General features: G+C 37.1%; 1 protein-coding gene across 1 annotated transcript; it reads right to left on the bottom strand.

Annotated features, from left to right (window-relative positions):
• On the bottom strand, positions 1,094-2,671 carry LOC107634224 (UDP-glycosyltransferase 79B30-like). Its single transcript, XM_016337788.2, has one exon. It carries the CDS (start codon positions 2,541-2,543, stop codon positions 1,155-1,157), a length of 1,389 nt encoding a protein of 462 aa, XP_016193274.1. The 5' UTR covers positions 2,544-2,671; the 3' UTR covers positions 1,094-1,154.

Below are 15,195 nucleotides of genomic sequence, written 5' to 3' on the forward strand. Positions count from 1 at the left end.
TTTAGATTTATGTGTTTAAAAAAAATTTTGAAAGTCACAAATATGATCCTCAGAATTGTACTCTTCACATAAAAAAAAAGTAGATACTACATTGAAAATTTTATAATTGTCTTCACATAAAAAAAGGTAGATAATGAAAATTTTATAATTGTCTTCATGTGAAAATATTTTCTTTTGACTTTTAGATGATGAATTATATGGTTAGATTTTTTATATTTGTAAAAGCGTAACTTATTTATTTAGGAGAAATGTTAGGAACCAGCAACTTTTGTGATTTGTAGCCATCAAGTAGCCATCAATGATGGTTTTAATAATGTGAGATTAGTGTGGGATTTCATCCAATGGCTCACTTTTATTTGCTGGTTACATGTTGGCCAAAATTTAACAAAGTTGCTGGCCCCTAGACTTTTCCTTTATTTAGTCACACTTTAAACAAAACATTTTTATAAAAAGATATTTTTGTTATCTTTATTTGAATAGTTGCCTAAAAAAATACATATACTCTTCATATTGTTTGAAAACACTATTAAAAGCCAAATAACACAAATAAAAAGCGAACAGAATGATCTTCAAAAAATATTTTTTCTTTGACGAAATAATCTAAATATTAGGCAATGATCAATTTGTTAAGCAAATTGTTAAATTCTTTTGAAATTCTTTTGCTCATTAAAAATTAAAAACCGAAAAAACTGACTGAATCAAACTGCTGTTGGTTCGATTTAGTTCGGTTCTATTATTGTAAAAGCAACAAACTGAATGGTTGCATTGTGTGTCTGTAGAAATCGAATCGTGTTCGGTTGGTTTTTTATCCAAAACCGAACCGATAACACCCCTAAGTCAAGGTGTCATTCCTCATTATAAAGATCAAGTTAATATAAATTTTATTTTAGGAGCCACTTAGTAAATGACGTTTAAAATATTTTTTTTAAAGATGTTTTTAATATTAAAATTTAACACATAATTGATTAAATCATATTATTTTTGTTAAAATTAGGTCAGACAAATTAATTTGACCGAAATAATGGTGAATCAAATCTTGAACTAATCTAAATTAAAATACTCTTATTATATATATTAATTTTAAAATGAAAAGAACATTTTTCTTGAACTAATCTGCACTTTAATTCAAAATGAAGTACCTAGAAAAGTCGAAATTAATTTTTTTCCCTTATAATATGATGAAGGTTCTTGCAGAAGTTGTCAATATAAGTGGACTCCAAATCTTTAAGAAGCAAAGTCTGCCTTAATTTAGCATGGTTAGCTCTGAGTGTTTTACTTGTTTGATTCTCATCATCCATCAAAATAGTGATAGCTTTGCACACACTTTCCTTGGTGTAGAATCCATCTTGTTCCCCTTTTTCCACTTCCAAACCAACTTGCAAGTAGTTTGCCATCATTCTTGCATTAAGGAACTGGTCACCACCATTTGGCAGCAACACTATTTGACACTCATTCAGCAATGCCTCTGTACACGAGCTTGATCCACAATGCGTAATGAAGCAACCAACAGAAGGGTGTTCCAATATCAATGGCTGTTGGATCCACCCTCCATACACGATTCCTCTTCCTGCAACCCTCTCTTCGAACCCTTCTGGTAGCGCCTCTCCAACTGAATCGAACCCAACTGGGGCTTTTAATGCCGCTAGAAACGGCATGTTAGTGAGTTCAAGACCCAGCAGCAATTCTTTGAACAGATTTGGTTGTAACCAGCACTCACTTCCAAAACAACAATAAACCACTGAACCTCTTTTGAACCCTTGAAGCCATGAACCCCATTTTTCATCTAGACTAGCATTGGGTCGCTCCAGAACTGATCCTGATAGAATCACAGGCTTCTTGAATTGTTCCTCTACGTAGTCGAGGTAAGGCCCTTCAATTTCCCTGCATGTTCTATATGCCAAAGCGTCAGATTCAATCATGGTAGTGAATATACGTTCACCGAGAAGAACATTGCTGCCGCAAGTTATGTTTCTCATGTTATATATTTCTCGTGCCTCATGTGTATGAAGCGTTATGGACGACGAAGAAGGGTACCCCGGAGGAGGATGCGTTAGATCAACATGATTGTGTATCCCTTGATTGATCCTTGCAGGGGAGAGAAGATAGCCTACCATCACAGAACGCGCAGTGCAATAATGAATGGCCTTGATTCCTAGACGCCTTGCCAATGGTGGCAACCAGTGAGTGAAATAGTCATAGAAAACAATATCAGGTTTAAGAGTAGAAAGATGGGTTTCCATTACTTGTTGAGTTTGATCCATGGCGGTCATGAGGACTGCAAGCAAAGGCGGAGACACATCTGAGGTGGTTTCAGCATGTGGTGGAAGGCCTTCAACACGAGGAACAGTGATGGTGACAAAGGTGATAAGGTTGGGGTGGTGATTGAAGGAAGCTAATTTGGATTGTGTTGTTTTTGGGGCGAAGAATGTGATATTGTGGCCTTTTTCGGCTAACTTGTTGGCTAAGTGGAAGTGTGCAGTTTGGTGGCCAAGGGCTAGCCATGGATACATTGCTATCTTCAAAGAAGCTGCTGATGATTCCATTCTTGTTGATTTCGTTCAACCTTAGAAAGGATGAGTAAGATTCATGACGGATTTGGTTTATATAATACTTTTTGCCAGATACAAACCTCATGTTAGGTGGACTCAGTAAAATAAAAAACAGTCTGGTGCACAAATATAAAAAACAGTCTGGTGCACAAATGTCTAGTGTTGACGCATGGTTTGAAAAAAGACCTCTTTCAAAAGGTGTAACATATAGAGTGTGTGTTTCAATTTCAGTTTGTAAACATCAGTTTGCATAAAATAGATTTTATAAAATTAATTTTGATGAAAAGCAAATTTGGATTAACGTTTGGTAATATTTGTATTAAAATTGATTATAGTAAAATAAATGTTGTTTGGATTATACTACTCAAAATTATTTTTAGATGAAAAATTACTAAAAGAGACATCAATTTAAATTATTTTTTTTATATACATGCAAAAACAGTAGTATAAAAAATGATAAAAAAACTCATATAAAAACATAACATCAAAAATCGTAACACTAAAAATTAAAATATGAAAATAAGTATTAAAAATAATAAAAAAAATTAAAATATTCAATTTACTAGTGATTGAAACAAATCTGAACAATTTTGATAAAAAAAAATAGAAGGAAGAACTATGAAAAAGTAAAAAGAACTACAGAGAATTACTCTGAAACTTATGGTTATTGGTATTCTTCTGATAGAAGAAAATGAAGGGTAAAGTTGGTAAAAAAGAAATAAATCTCTCACCTAATTTTCTAAAGATAATCAGCAATCATAAACGTAAAAAGCAGAAGCTACAAATTTTAGCTTCTTCTTAACGTGGATTCAGAGGCAGAATCGTTTCTGCGTTTAGAAAAAAAATTACCAAACATAAAATAAAATATTCAAAAAGCTCAAACGCACTTCTTCCTTCACCAACGCATTTACCAAACACACCCAAAGTCGTCTAACTTGGTAATTACATTAATAGTTGTTTATACATTTTGAATTCGCCAGAACCTTAAAGTCACACAGAAATAGCTCAATCTTATTCCAAAACTCCCCTTCAAGTAAACTAATTTAAAAACTAGTAATAATTCTGTTTAAAAAGTTCTTTCACATCCAAAGAGGGATGAAAATTTTGCAACTTGCAAGGCCATCTTTTTCTTTTCTATTCAGTAGTTAATCTTTTCTTTATCAAAGTGCCTTCATGTGTCACATGATGTCTCCACTAAGCTGCAATAATTAATTAGGGAATAATGTTAAATTGTTCAAATGAATCCAAGGGGGGTTGTTAATGGAATAATAAGCTTTATGCTATTAGTTAACTGTGGGAATCTATCATTATTATCTCGGATAATGTTAGGAAGACAAAAAAAAACAGTCAGAATTTACTTTATTTAGACAATTAATGAATGCTAAATAAAATAAATTAGGACTGTTTATGGCTGATTTTCTTTGTCTACCAAATATTTCCGTATTATCTCTTTAAATTGCTAATTTATATCTTTGAAATTGAACCAAAACAACGGAAGTATGCGGTTTTCTCTTTTTCAAAACGACTACGAACAACTCTCATATACTTGTATGCATCTTAAGGACACTTGTTAAGCATAGAACTCGAGCTATCTGCATCTTTGATGTTTCTCTGTCAAATCAATGTAGATAAAGTACTTATGATGATTTTTGTATGAGCTTGGCTAGTTAAATTTTCAATAAAAAAAAATGTTTACTTTTTATCCAATCAATACATTAAGAAGCTCATATGTAGTTTATAGACAAAAATTTAACTTCAAAACTCTCAACTGACTTTTTATTTCTCGAATTTACCGAGGATCACATGATTTACTGTCGATCATTGGTTACGAGAAATTTGTAGTAGTGGAGTTCATCATTATTCACCTTTATACCCCTGGTATTTTTAATATAATTTCATTACACATTTAAACATTTTTATTAATTAAATTTAATTAAATTGATTCAAATTCAACAAAATCGCTCCAACATGTACACGTGAATTGCATTATTTTTTTTACGTAAAAAATAGTACCAGAATTTTGTAATTCTTGACATTAATTTTTCTTATTTTGACACTAAAATTTTTTAAAGTTCTAAACACTTGATAATGCAATTTTTTTTACTTCTTATTCTTCATCTTTTTTCTTTTTTCATGCAGAATTTATGTATATTTATTCATAAACTTACGTATTTTTCTTTTAAAATTTTGTGTTTATTATAAAAAAATAAATAAAAAATAAATAATTCCTTCATTTTATTCTTTTTTTATTTGTTTGATTTTTTATTTTTTTTTGTTTCTCTTAGAAAATAAAATAAAAAAGGATGAAACAAAAAAAACTATAAAAGTGTGTGTGAAATAAGAGGAACTATAAAAATAAGAAAGAAGAAAGAGCCGTTTGAGAAAAATACAAAATAGAAAAATAACACCAAAATTTTTTAATTAGAACACATAAATTTTTTAATTTTGATACAAAATTTTTTTAACCATAACATACAAATTTCTTAATCGAAAACAATTTTTTAACAAGAACTTACTTCACTTCATCTTTTTATTCTTCTTTTTTCTTCTTCTTATTTGTTGTTCTTACTTTTTTTCATTATGCATTTTTTTTATTTTTTCTGTGTGTTCCTATTCTTTTTAGTGAAAGAAAGAAATAAACAAAGAAAAGACGAATAAAGAAGATGATGATGACAATGGAGAAGAGAAAGGAGGAAAAAAAGAAAAAAAAATGCAGACCGGACATAAAATTCAATTATTTATTGTTTCACTTGTGATCAGGACCGTTACAAGATCGGCATTACAGACCATAACTCGACAATTTACGTTATTAATCTGTGCTACATTATTAATCGGCGTTACAGTTACTAATCAGCAATCAACGTCATTAATCGGCAACTTACGTTACAAATCAGCTTAACGGACTGCTTTACAAAAGTGAAATGTCCAACCTAACATTTCACCCTTATTATTGCTCTTTAATACAGGCAATAAAGCAGAAGCATAATGGAATGATACATTTTCACCTATAAAAGGTATGATCTCCTACCCTAAAGACAGATTGAATTCTCAATACTGACTTAACCTTCGGAATGCCTTTGCAGGTACACTCTCCCCTTGTTTCTTGCTCAAAGCTCTACGTGATTGGATATCTCCTTGGAGTAAAGCTTGGATTAATACAAAGCTCAAAGGTCGGCACCGAAGATAACAACTCGGCATCGAATCCCAGAGACCGAACTCTCCCTCCAAGTATCCATACAAGAACAATTGGCGCCTACCGTGGGGCCGAGAATATAATCCCTTCCATATATCATCGGCCTCAAGGTTCTCGCCTGAGTCATGGCTGAACAACTTCACCCACACCATCCGAACTCCTTCAGATGGTGACCGAGTTGCAGCAAGCCAACCAGCGCATGGCCGAAGAGAACCAAAGAATGGCAAATCAAATTGCCAACTTGAATAACACCCGGATCGAAAACAACAACGATCGGCAAGAACCGACAGGAGAAACCAAGCATCAGTCAGGACCAACACATGTCTCTGACACTGCTCGACATGAGGAAGACCAACCCGAGCATGATGAGGAAGCTCGGCCAGAAGATGAGAATGACCACCTAGAAAGCTCCCCTGGTCTCTTTACGGCCGAAGTGATGAATTTCGTGCTGCCTAGGAGATTCACTTTGCCGACCACCCTGACTCCCTATGACGGGTTGGGTGATCCAAAGAAATACGTCAAAAAATTCACCTCCATAATGATAGTAAATAGTGCATCTGATAAAGTTTTATGTCGTTGCTTTCCATCTTACTTAGACGGTCCTGTACTTGATTGGTTTTGTTCTTTGCCTGCAGGTTCTATTTCTTGCTTTCGAGACCTATCAAAGCCATTTGAGGAGCACTTTGCTGGATCATCCATTTACCTACCTGACTCTGATTACCTGAATATAATCAGGCAAGGCCAGCAAGAAAGCCTCAGGGTAATGACGCGCTTCACAAAGATAGCCATGAGTATACCCGACCTCCACCCCGAGGTGAAACTGCACGCCATAAAAAGCAGACTGTGACCAGGAAAATTCCAGGAAACTATTACTGTAGCCAAACCTAAGACTATGGCCGAGTTCTGTAAAAATGCTAAAGGACAGATCGACATCGAGGAACTCCGACAAGCTCAAAAAACAGAACAGCCTCACTACAGAGACGACGACAAAACACGAGACAACACGAAGAATTTCAAACCAACTCCACGATATGAGTCCTACACTAAATTCAACACCAAGCGCGACGACATCATCAAGGAGATCTTGAATTCAAAATTAATCAAGCCACCAAGAAAAGCCAGTAGTTACCCAGATTCAAAAGGCACGAACCGATCAAAATACTACTCTTTCCACCAGAAGCACGGACATACTACCGACGACTGTGTCATCGCCAAAGACCTACTGGAGTAACTAGCTCGGCAAGGTCACCTGGACAAATACATCGGCGGCCACATACAGCGGCGAGCACCCCCTTCTGGAGACCAAAGCTCGGCCACACAGCATGACCGAGATAAAGACCGACCGAATAACAACCATCCCGAACAACCAACACGTATAATTAATTGTATTTCTGGAGGTTTTGCAGGTGGAGGAGCCACAAGCTCTGCAAGAAAGAGATCTTACCGAGCTATGCTTTCCATCAACGCCGATCAAACTCAACAGCAAACACTACCACACTCCCCGTAGATAACATTCCAGACAGCCGATCATAACAACAATATAGCAAATCTCGATGTCCCGGTCATAATCTCCCTGCAATTCGGAGATCTCCTAGTAAAAAAGGTGTTGCTGGACCCTGGGAGCAGTGCCGATGTCCTATTCTACTCCACATTCCAGAAGATGAAATTGAGCAGCAACATCCTCCAACTTTCTACTGGAAACCTGGTAGGTTTCTCAGGTGAGCGAGTCCCGGTTATGGGCTCTGTGTGGTTACAAACCACACTCGGTGAGTTTCCCTCGTCAAAAACTTCAGACATACAATACTTAGTTGTTGATTTCTTCAGTCCCTACAATTTAATACTTGGCCGACCTTTCTTAAATAGGTTCGGCGCTATAGTATCTACAATTCATCTCTGTGTTAAGTTCCCTGTGCAGGATAACACAATTGCAACCATTGACAATGATGCCAGAGAAACCAGGGAATGCTACAACAACAGTATCAAAAGACCTAACTCAAATACAAAAGCCCATGTTCACAACATCGGCAGCATGGACGACCTACCAGCTCTGGCCGATCTAGATCCCAGAGCGGGAAGCCTTGAAAGACCGACCCAACAGAGGACCTGCATAAAATCTACTTCACAGGAAGCACGGACAAATTCACATACGTCGGCTCAACATTATCCTCGGAAGAGAAATCGTCATTCCAAGCATTCTTACAACGCAATGCCGACCTGTTTGCTTGGACTACAGCTGATATGGCAGGCATCGATCCATCCATCATATCCCACAAGTTGGCATTAGATCCATCTGTCTGACCAATAGCACAGAAAAAGAGAAAGCTCGGCCATGACCGAAAACAAGCTTCCCTGGAAGAAACCAAGAAGCTCATCCACGCGGGCTTCATCCGAGAAATCAGATTCACAACATGGCTGGCGAATATCGTCATGGTGAAAAAACATAATGGTAAATGGTGCATGTGTGTTGATTTCACCGATCTCAACAAAGCATGCCCCAAAGATTCCTATCCTTTGCCCTCTATTGATTGCCTAGTTGATAATGCCTCTGGTTATGAAAAACTCAGCTTTATGAATGCATATTCTGGCTATAACTAGATCCAAATGCATCCATCTGATAAAAAATAAGACAGCCTTCATTACTGAATATGGAAACTATTGTTATAAAGTCATGCCATTTGGCCTTAAGAATGCAGGTGCAACATATCAACGTCTAATGGACAAAGTCTTCGCCAAACAGATATGGTCGCCAAGACAAAGATCAGAAACAATCACCTTGATGATCTCGCAGAAATCTTTGAACAGCTAAGAAAATACAACATGCGGTTAAATCCCGAAAAGTGCGCATTTGGGGTTCAGAGCGGCAAATTCCTCGGCTTCATGCTCACTAGCCGAGGTATTGAGGAAAATTCAGAAAAATGCCGAGCTATTTTAGACATGACAAGTCCACACACCATCAAGGAAGCCCATCGGTTAACAGGGAGACTTGTTGCACTCTCTAGATTCTTACCTTGCCTAGCTCCTAAATCTTTATATTTTTTCCAAACTTTAAAAAAGAAAAAAGCTTTCCAATGGACTGATGAATGTGAACAAGCATTCACAACTATCAAATAAACTCTTTCAAAACCACCAATTTTACAAACTCCCTCTAAAGGGAACCATTATTCTTATATTTATCTATCACTAACTGGGCTATAAGCTCCGCTCTTGTTGCAGAAAGGAAAAACAAACAGTTCCCGATCTATTTTACCAGCAAAACATTACAAAATGCCGAGCTTCGATATCCGAGCATTGAGAAACTGGCCCTAGCCCTGATCTTCTCAGCCAGAAGACTCCGACAATATTTTCAGAGCCATGAAATCCATGTTCGGACAGATCATCCTTTGCGGCAAGTCCTTCAGAAATCTGAGCTGGCTGGCCGACTAGTAAAATGGTCGGTGGAGCTATCGGAATTTGATATCAAGTACGAAGGCCGAGCATCCATCAAATCCCAGTTCTTGGCCGACTTTATCGCCGAATTCTCGGTACTAAGTACAACTGAAGACTACATCAAATGGTCTTTATACGTCAATGGGTCCTCGAACCCACAAGGGTGTGGAGCAGGTATCATTCTAGCCACGGCAACGTCATAAAAAATTCTCTCAATTTTGCATTTAAAGCAAGCAACAATCAAAGTGAGTATGAAGTGCTAATTGCTGGCCTTAGACTCGCTGCTGACCTAAACATCACCGAACTAAAGGTATATTGCGACTCCTTACTTATCGTCTAGCAGGTAAACAACTTATACCAAATAAAGAACCCTTTGCTTTCTAAATACCTGGATATCGTACAAAATTTACTTTCAAAATTTTCTAAATACGAAATACAGCACATACCAAGAGAGAGTAATGGCCGAGCTGACATTCTGTCTAAACTCGCCAGCATTCAACCAAACAGGTCATCACTTTATCAGTCAACACTGCTCAAGCCAAGCATTGAACTAACACAAATCTTAAGTGTAACACAGGAAGCAGATTGGAGATCTCCATACATAGAGTATCTCCGGACAGGGATCTTGCCAGGCGACGTCGAAAATGCTCGACACTTTCGCCGACAAGCCTCCTTTTTTACAATTTATAATAACTGCCTATATAGACGAGGATTCTCTCGTCCATTACTTATATGTCTTTGCAGAACAGAAGCCGAGCTTGCACTTGCTGAGGCGCATGAAGGGATCTGTGGTACACACCTCGGAGCCCGAAGTCTGTCTTCCAAAATTCTCAGAGCTGGATTATATTGGCCGACAATACGACAGGATTATCACGGAAAAGTTAAAAGCTGTAACAACTGCCAGAAACACAGTCCGATCACACATCTCCCGGCCGAACTCCTACACAGTTCCGAGGTAAGTTGGCCGTTCAACCAATGGGGCATAGATATCCTCAACCCTTTCCCCACAGCAGCAGGGCAGGTAAAATTCTTAGTTGTAGCAATTGACTATTTTTCCAAATGGATCGAGGCACAGCCCCTAGCCAAGATCACATCACAACAAATGATTTCTTTTGTCTGGAAATATATTATTTGTCGATTCGGCATACCTTGGCACATTATCACAGATAATGGTCGCCAGTTTGCCGATCAAAAGTTTACATCCTTTTTGCAGGAACTAAAAATCAAACAGCATTTCTTCTCAGTCGAGCACCCACAAACAAATGGCTTAGCAGAGGCTGCAAATAAAGTAATACTACATGCTCTAAGAAAGAAACTGGATGATGCAAAAGGCCTCTTAGCCGAGCTTATCCCAGAGATCATATGGGGATACAACACAACAATTCACTCAACCACAAAGGAAACACCCTTCCGGTTAGTCTACGGTTCAGACGCAATGATACCAGTGGAGATCTCCCAATCCTCACTGCGCACTGAAATGGCCGACCAAACTACAAAAGACATAGCTCGACAATCCGAACTTGACCTCATAGAAGAACTCAGATCGTCCACAGCAGTCAAACATTTGGCCATGCAACAGCACATAGCCCGAAGATATAACTAAAGACTTCACCCAAGGTCTTTTCATGTAAACGACCTTGTGCTCAGGAAACAGAGGCAGCTAGAAGACCATCAACCCATGGCAAACTAGCAGCTAATTGGGAAGGTCCTTACCGAGTCACAGAAGTCATCGGCAATGGAGCTTACCGATTACAAACCTTATAGGGTAAAGATCTTCCTAACACTTGGAATGTATCTTCTTTAAAGTTATATTACAGTTAATACCAGGGACTGGCCAGCACTCTTTTTCCTACTACCAAAATTTTTCCCACAAGGGTTTTGCTTGGAGAGGTTTTAACGAGGCTAGCCTACCTGGGCCTTTGAAATCAAAGGTTCTTCAATAAATAAATTTCTTTTTTTTTATCAAATCATTATTTTCCCATTCCATACTTCTCATTCATTCATACATATAATGCCGACCTATACTATTAGTCCGAGCATTCAGAAATAATCAACAAATGGCCGATCTCACTCTCAATCCGACCATTCAGATACTATCAAATAAACAATTAACCGATCATATTCCAAAACAGATCATTTGGAATCTACCAATCAAACAAATATCCGATATTAATCGGAAGCCAATCATTCAGAATTTTACAAATATCCGATCTAACTCGGAATCCGATCATTCATAATTCATCAATTAATCAAACAAATAACCGATCTAAGTCGAAATTCATCAATCAATCAAACAAATAACCGATCTAAATCGGAATCCGTTCATTCAGAATTCATCATTCAATCAATCAAATAACTGATCTTAATCCGACCACTCGGATACAATCATTTAATCAAATTACCGATTATAATCTGAAACCAACCATTCGGCACATATCAGTCAAAACAAATAGCCGATCTTACACCGAATCATACCACTCGGAATCAATCACTCAAACAGATTACTGAGCAATACTCGGAAACTGACTTTTCAAAATTTATCACAAATTACTGCCGATCATTCAACAGAATCCAGTTATTATCAAACAAAACCTATGCCTATTAATCGGCATCTCAATAAACTCGGCCTTTCCATGATACTTCTCCATCAAAATAATGGCATTTCACCATTAAAACAATTTTACCTAATAAACATGTTTGGCTCAAAGCCACAGTTACAAACCAGATAAACACCCATACAAATAATAATATTATCTCATAATCATAACATGCACAAAAAGCATGTAACCAGAAACACCAAGAGTTGTTTTTCACAAAACAGTAGCAAGATAATATCACAACATTAAGCTCAACTCAGGAGCAAAATAAGTCTACCAACAAAAAGCAAAAGTACAACAACAGCAAAACAAAACCCTACTAAGCATTTTCATCTCCTTGCTCAGCAGCACCATCATCTTCGACCATAACGCCATCCTGCACTATTTTACCTGGATTCATCGATGAAAAATCCACCCCGTGAGCTAGAAATCTCGCCTGAAGGGAAGCCCTCTCAAATCCTTCAAGAAAGGAATAAAGAATTTCTCATTGCTTGTTCTTCTCCACCTCCTTTAACTGAGCGGTAACCTCAATCATACGAGTACTCAGAGCAGATAAGTCAGATTCTTTCTTTTTTAAATCTTCAACATCTTTGGCATAACTATCCTTCACCTCTTTTAAATGCTTCTCAACCTCAACTAACTTCACCTCTAGCTCTGAGATCTTAGCAGCCTTTATAGCCAACTCTTCCCTCAAACTCGGATCCTCCTTTTTCTCAACAAACTTCCGATGAATTTTTTCCCAGCTCCGCCCTAAACTCGCCAGTCGCAGTCCCACCACCTGAAAATCATACATTATGACATTAATATTCCACAAAAAAAATTCAAACCTTTTGCCTCAAAACTTGAATTACCTGCATATACTGATCAATGGCAACATCACCAACCTCATCGGTCAGAGTTATATCTGCCGACAATTGACAACACTCATCAGCAATAACCATATATAGGTAATCCCTTCCCCATAAAGACGAAGAATCAGTCTGATCAGCAATCCCGTGCAACCTTTTTGATTGTCAAAAAACTTATGAACTTCTTCAATTGGCACATCATCCTTCTCATCATCAGAAACATCGGACAAATCCACCACGTCACCGTTTCTTTTCTTAGCAATAACTTTCCTCCTCCTCGGCTTCGGTTGATCAACCTCTCCAGCACTAACAACTTTCTCAACTTTGGACGTCGAACCTTCCTTATCCAGGTTCTTACTTTTCACACGTGCCCTAAAGTTTACCGCAGATACACCAGGATACTTTCCACCTGAAAACAAACAAAAACCACATTTCATCAACATATGTCAAATACTGAATATAAAATAAAATCCCAACAAGCTCACCTAAGTAATCTACCACAGCCTGCTTACTTTCCTCCCACTTCAACAAATCGAACACTGAGATCAATTCCTTCCGATCAATAGCCTCGACCAGATACTCAATAATAAACTCATCCCTAAGCTTGATAAACTCCGGGCCGAGTATATTATTGGGCTCAGAACACCAAAAAATTGGGAATCTCTCCCCTAAATGCTCGTCCACATAAAAAGGAAAATCCCTTTCAAAACTTCTCACCTTCAGATACATCTCCTTAAATTCCTTAAATGACGACTTATACAGCTTAAATATTGCAAACCTTGGCGAACTATTCAAGTTCACCCACCCACCTTTCCACACACCTTTTGCTTGAAAAAGTGAGAAAAATAACTTTACAGATGGCACTTCTTCTAAAAATTCCATCAATACCTCAAATGCAGGAAGAAAAGCCCACCCATTCGGATGTAGCTGAGATGGAGCACAGTTCATCTGCTTCAAAATCTGATATTCAAAATCGCTAAATGGAAGCTTAACCTTCAACTCTTCAAGAACACAACTATACATAAAAAAGTGTTCAAAACCCTCACCCCTATGAAAAATCCTATCACTTTCAGAACAGGGCAGTAGCTCCAGTCGAATTCCAGAACCAGACCTAACAACTTTACTCTTATCCACTTCATCTACAGCTCCATAATCCAAGAACAATGACACACGACTCCTAATATCCTCATTAACCCAGTCATAAGACCAGTCTATCCTCTCCTTCTTATCCTTCTCAAACCCCATCAACAGCAACAAACAGAAACAGAGGAAGAAGAAACGAAAATCAATGAAGAAGCAGACAAAAATTTTTTCACATACCTCTTTTACTCATTTTCTTTCCTTTGGAAATTTCACAGCCAACTTTATCTCACAAACTCAAAAATGATGTAGATGCTACACTATTGGTATTCCAGTAATAGTTACCAATGAGTTACAGAAACCCCTTCAGTAACAATAACCTACTTCTCAGTCACATCAACCGCCCAAAGAGCAGTCTTGAAAATGACAGCACACTTAATGCCATCATTACTTCTCTCTCTTCATTTAAAAACTGTTTACTTTTTAATATATTTTTTCTTTTATTAACCCTTTTTAATAAAACATCTTGAGCTGGGGGCTCCAGGTCCAACACATTTGCCGACGTAATATACTAATGCAACTGCCGACTTATGCTTCATTTAAAGCTCAACCTACTTCATTAAAACATACTCTCAGGCTAAGCTTGGGGGTTATGATCAGGACCGTTACAAGATCGGCATTACAAACCATAACTCGGCAATTTACGTTATTAATCTGCGCTACATTATTAATCGGTGTTACAGTTACTAATCAGCAATCAATGTCATTAATCGGCAACTTATGTTACAAATCAGCTTAACGGACTGCTTTACAAAAGTGAAACGTCCAACCTAACATTTCACCCTTATTATTGCTCTTTAATACAAGCAATAAAGCAGAAGCATAACGGACTGATACATTTTCACCTGCAATAAAGCAGAAGCATAACGGACTGATACATTTTCACCTACAAAAGATATGATCTCCTATCCTAAAGATAGATTGAATTCTCAATACTAACTTAAGCTTCGAAGTGCCTTTGCAGGTACACTCCCCCCTTGTTTCTTGCTCAAAGCTCTACGCGATTGGACATCCCCTTGGAGTAAAGCTCGGATTAATACAAAGCTCAAAGGTCGGCACCAAAGATAACAATTCGGCGTTGATTCCCAGAGACCGAACTCTCCCTCCAAGTATCCATACAAGAACAACTTGATTTTTGATAACTTCGATAGGATGTTGAATTAAACTTGTATTAAGATCTCAGTTCGAAGAGCAGATATGATTCTTCTAAAAAGAGTAAGTTCAACCTAAAAATTATTTAACATTTGTGTCAAAACAAACTGCGTCGAAATACTGGTGGTAAATTATAGCAAATAAAAGGAAGTACGTAAAATAAATAAAAGTTTTAAATAAATAAAAAAGTAAAATTAAATTGAAAAAAAGTAAAATAACAATAAAATGTTAAAAATAAAAAAATAAAAAGAAATGAATTTAAAAAAAAAAACAAACACTACAACAAATTA

The sequence above is a fragment of the Arachis ipaensis genome, chromosome B03 (assembly GCF_000816755.2).
Source record: "Arachis ipaensis cultivar K30076 chromosome B03, Araip1.1, whole genome shotgun sequence".
In the NCBI taxonomy this organism is placed as follows: domain Eukaryota; kingdom Viridiplantae; phylum Streptophyta; class Magnoliopsida; order Fabales; family Fabaceae; genus Arachis; species Arachis ipaensis.

Coding starts and splice junctions, on each gene's coding strand:
- LOC107634224 (XM_016337788.2), bottom strand. CDS start 2,543: ATGGAATCATCAGCAGCTTCTTTGAAGATAGCAATGTATCCATGGCTA.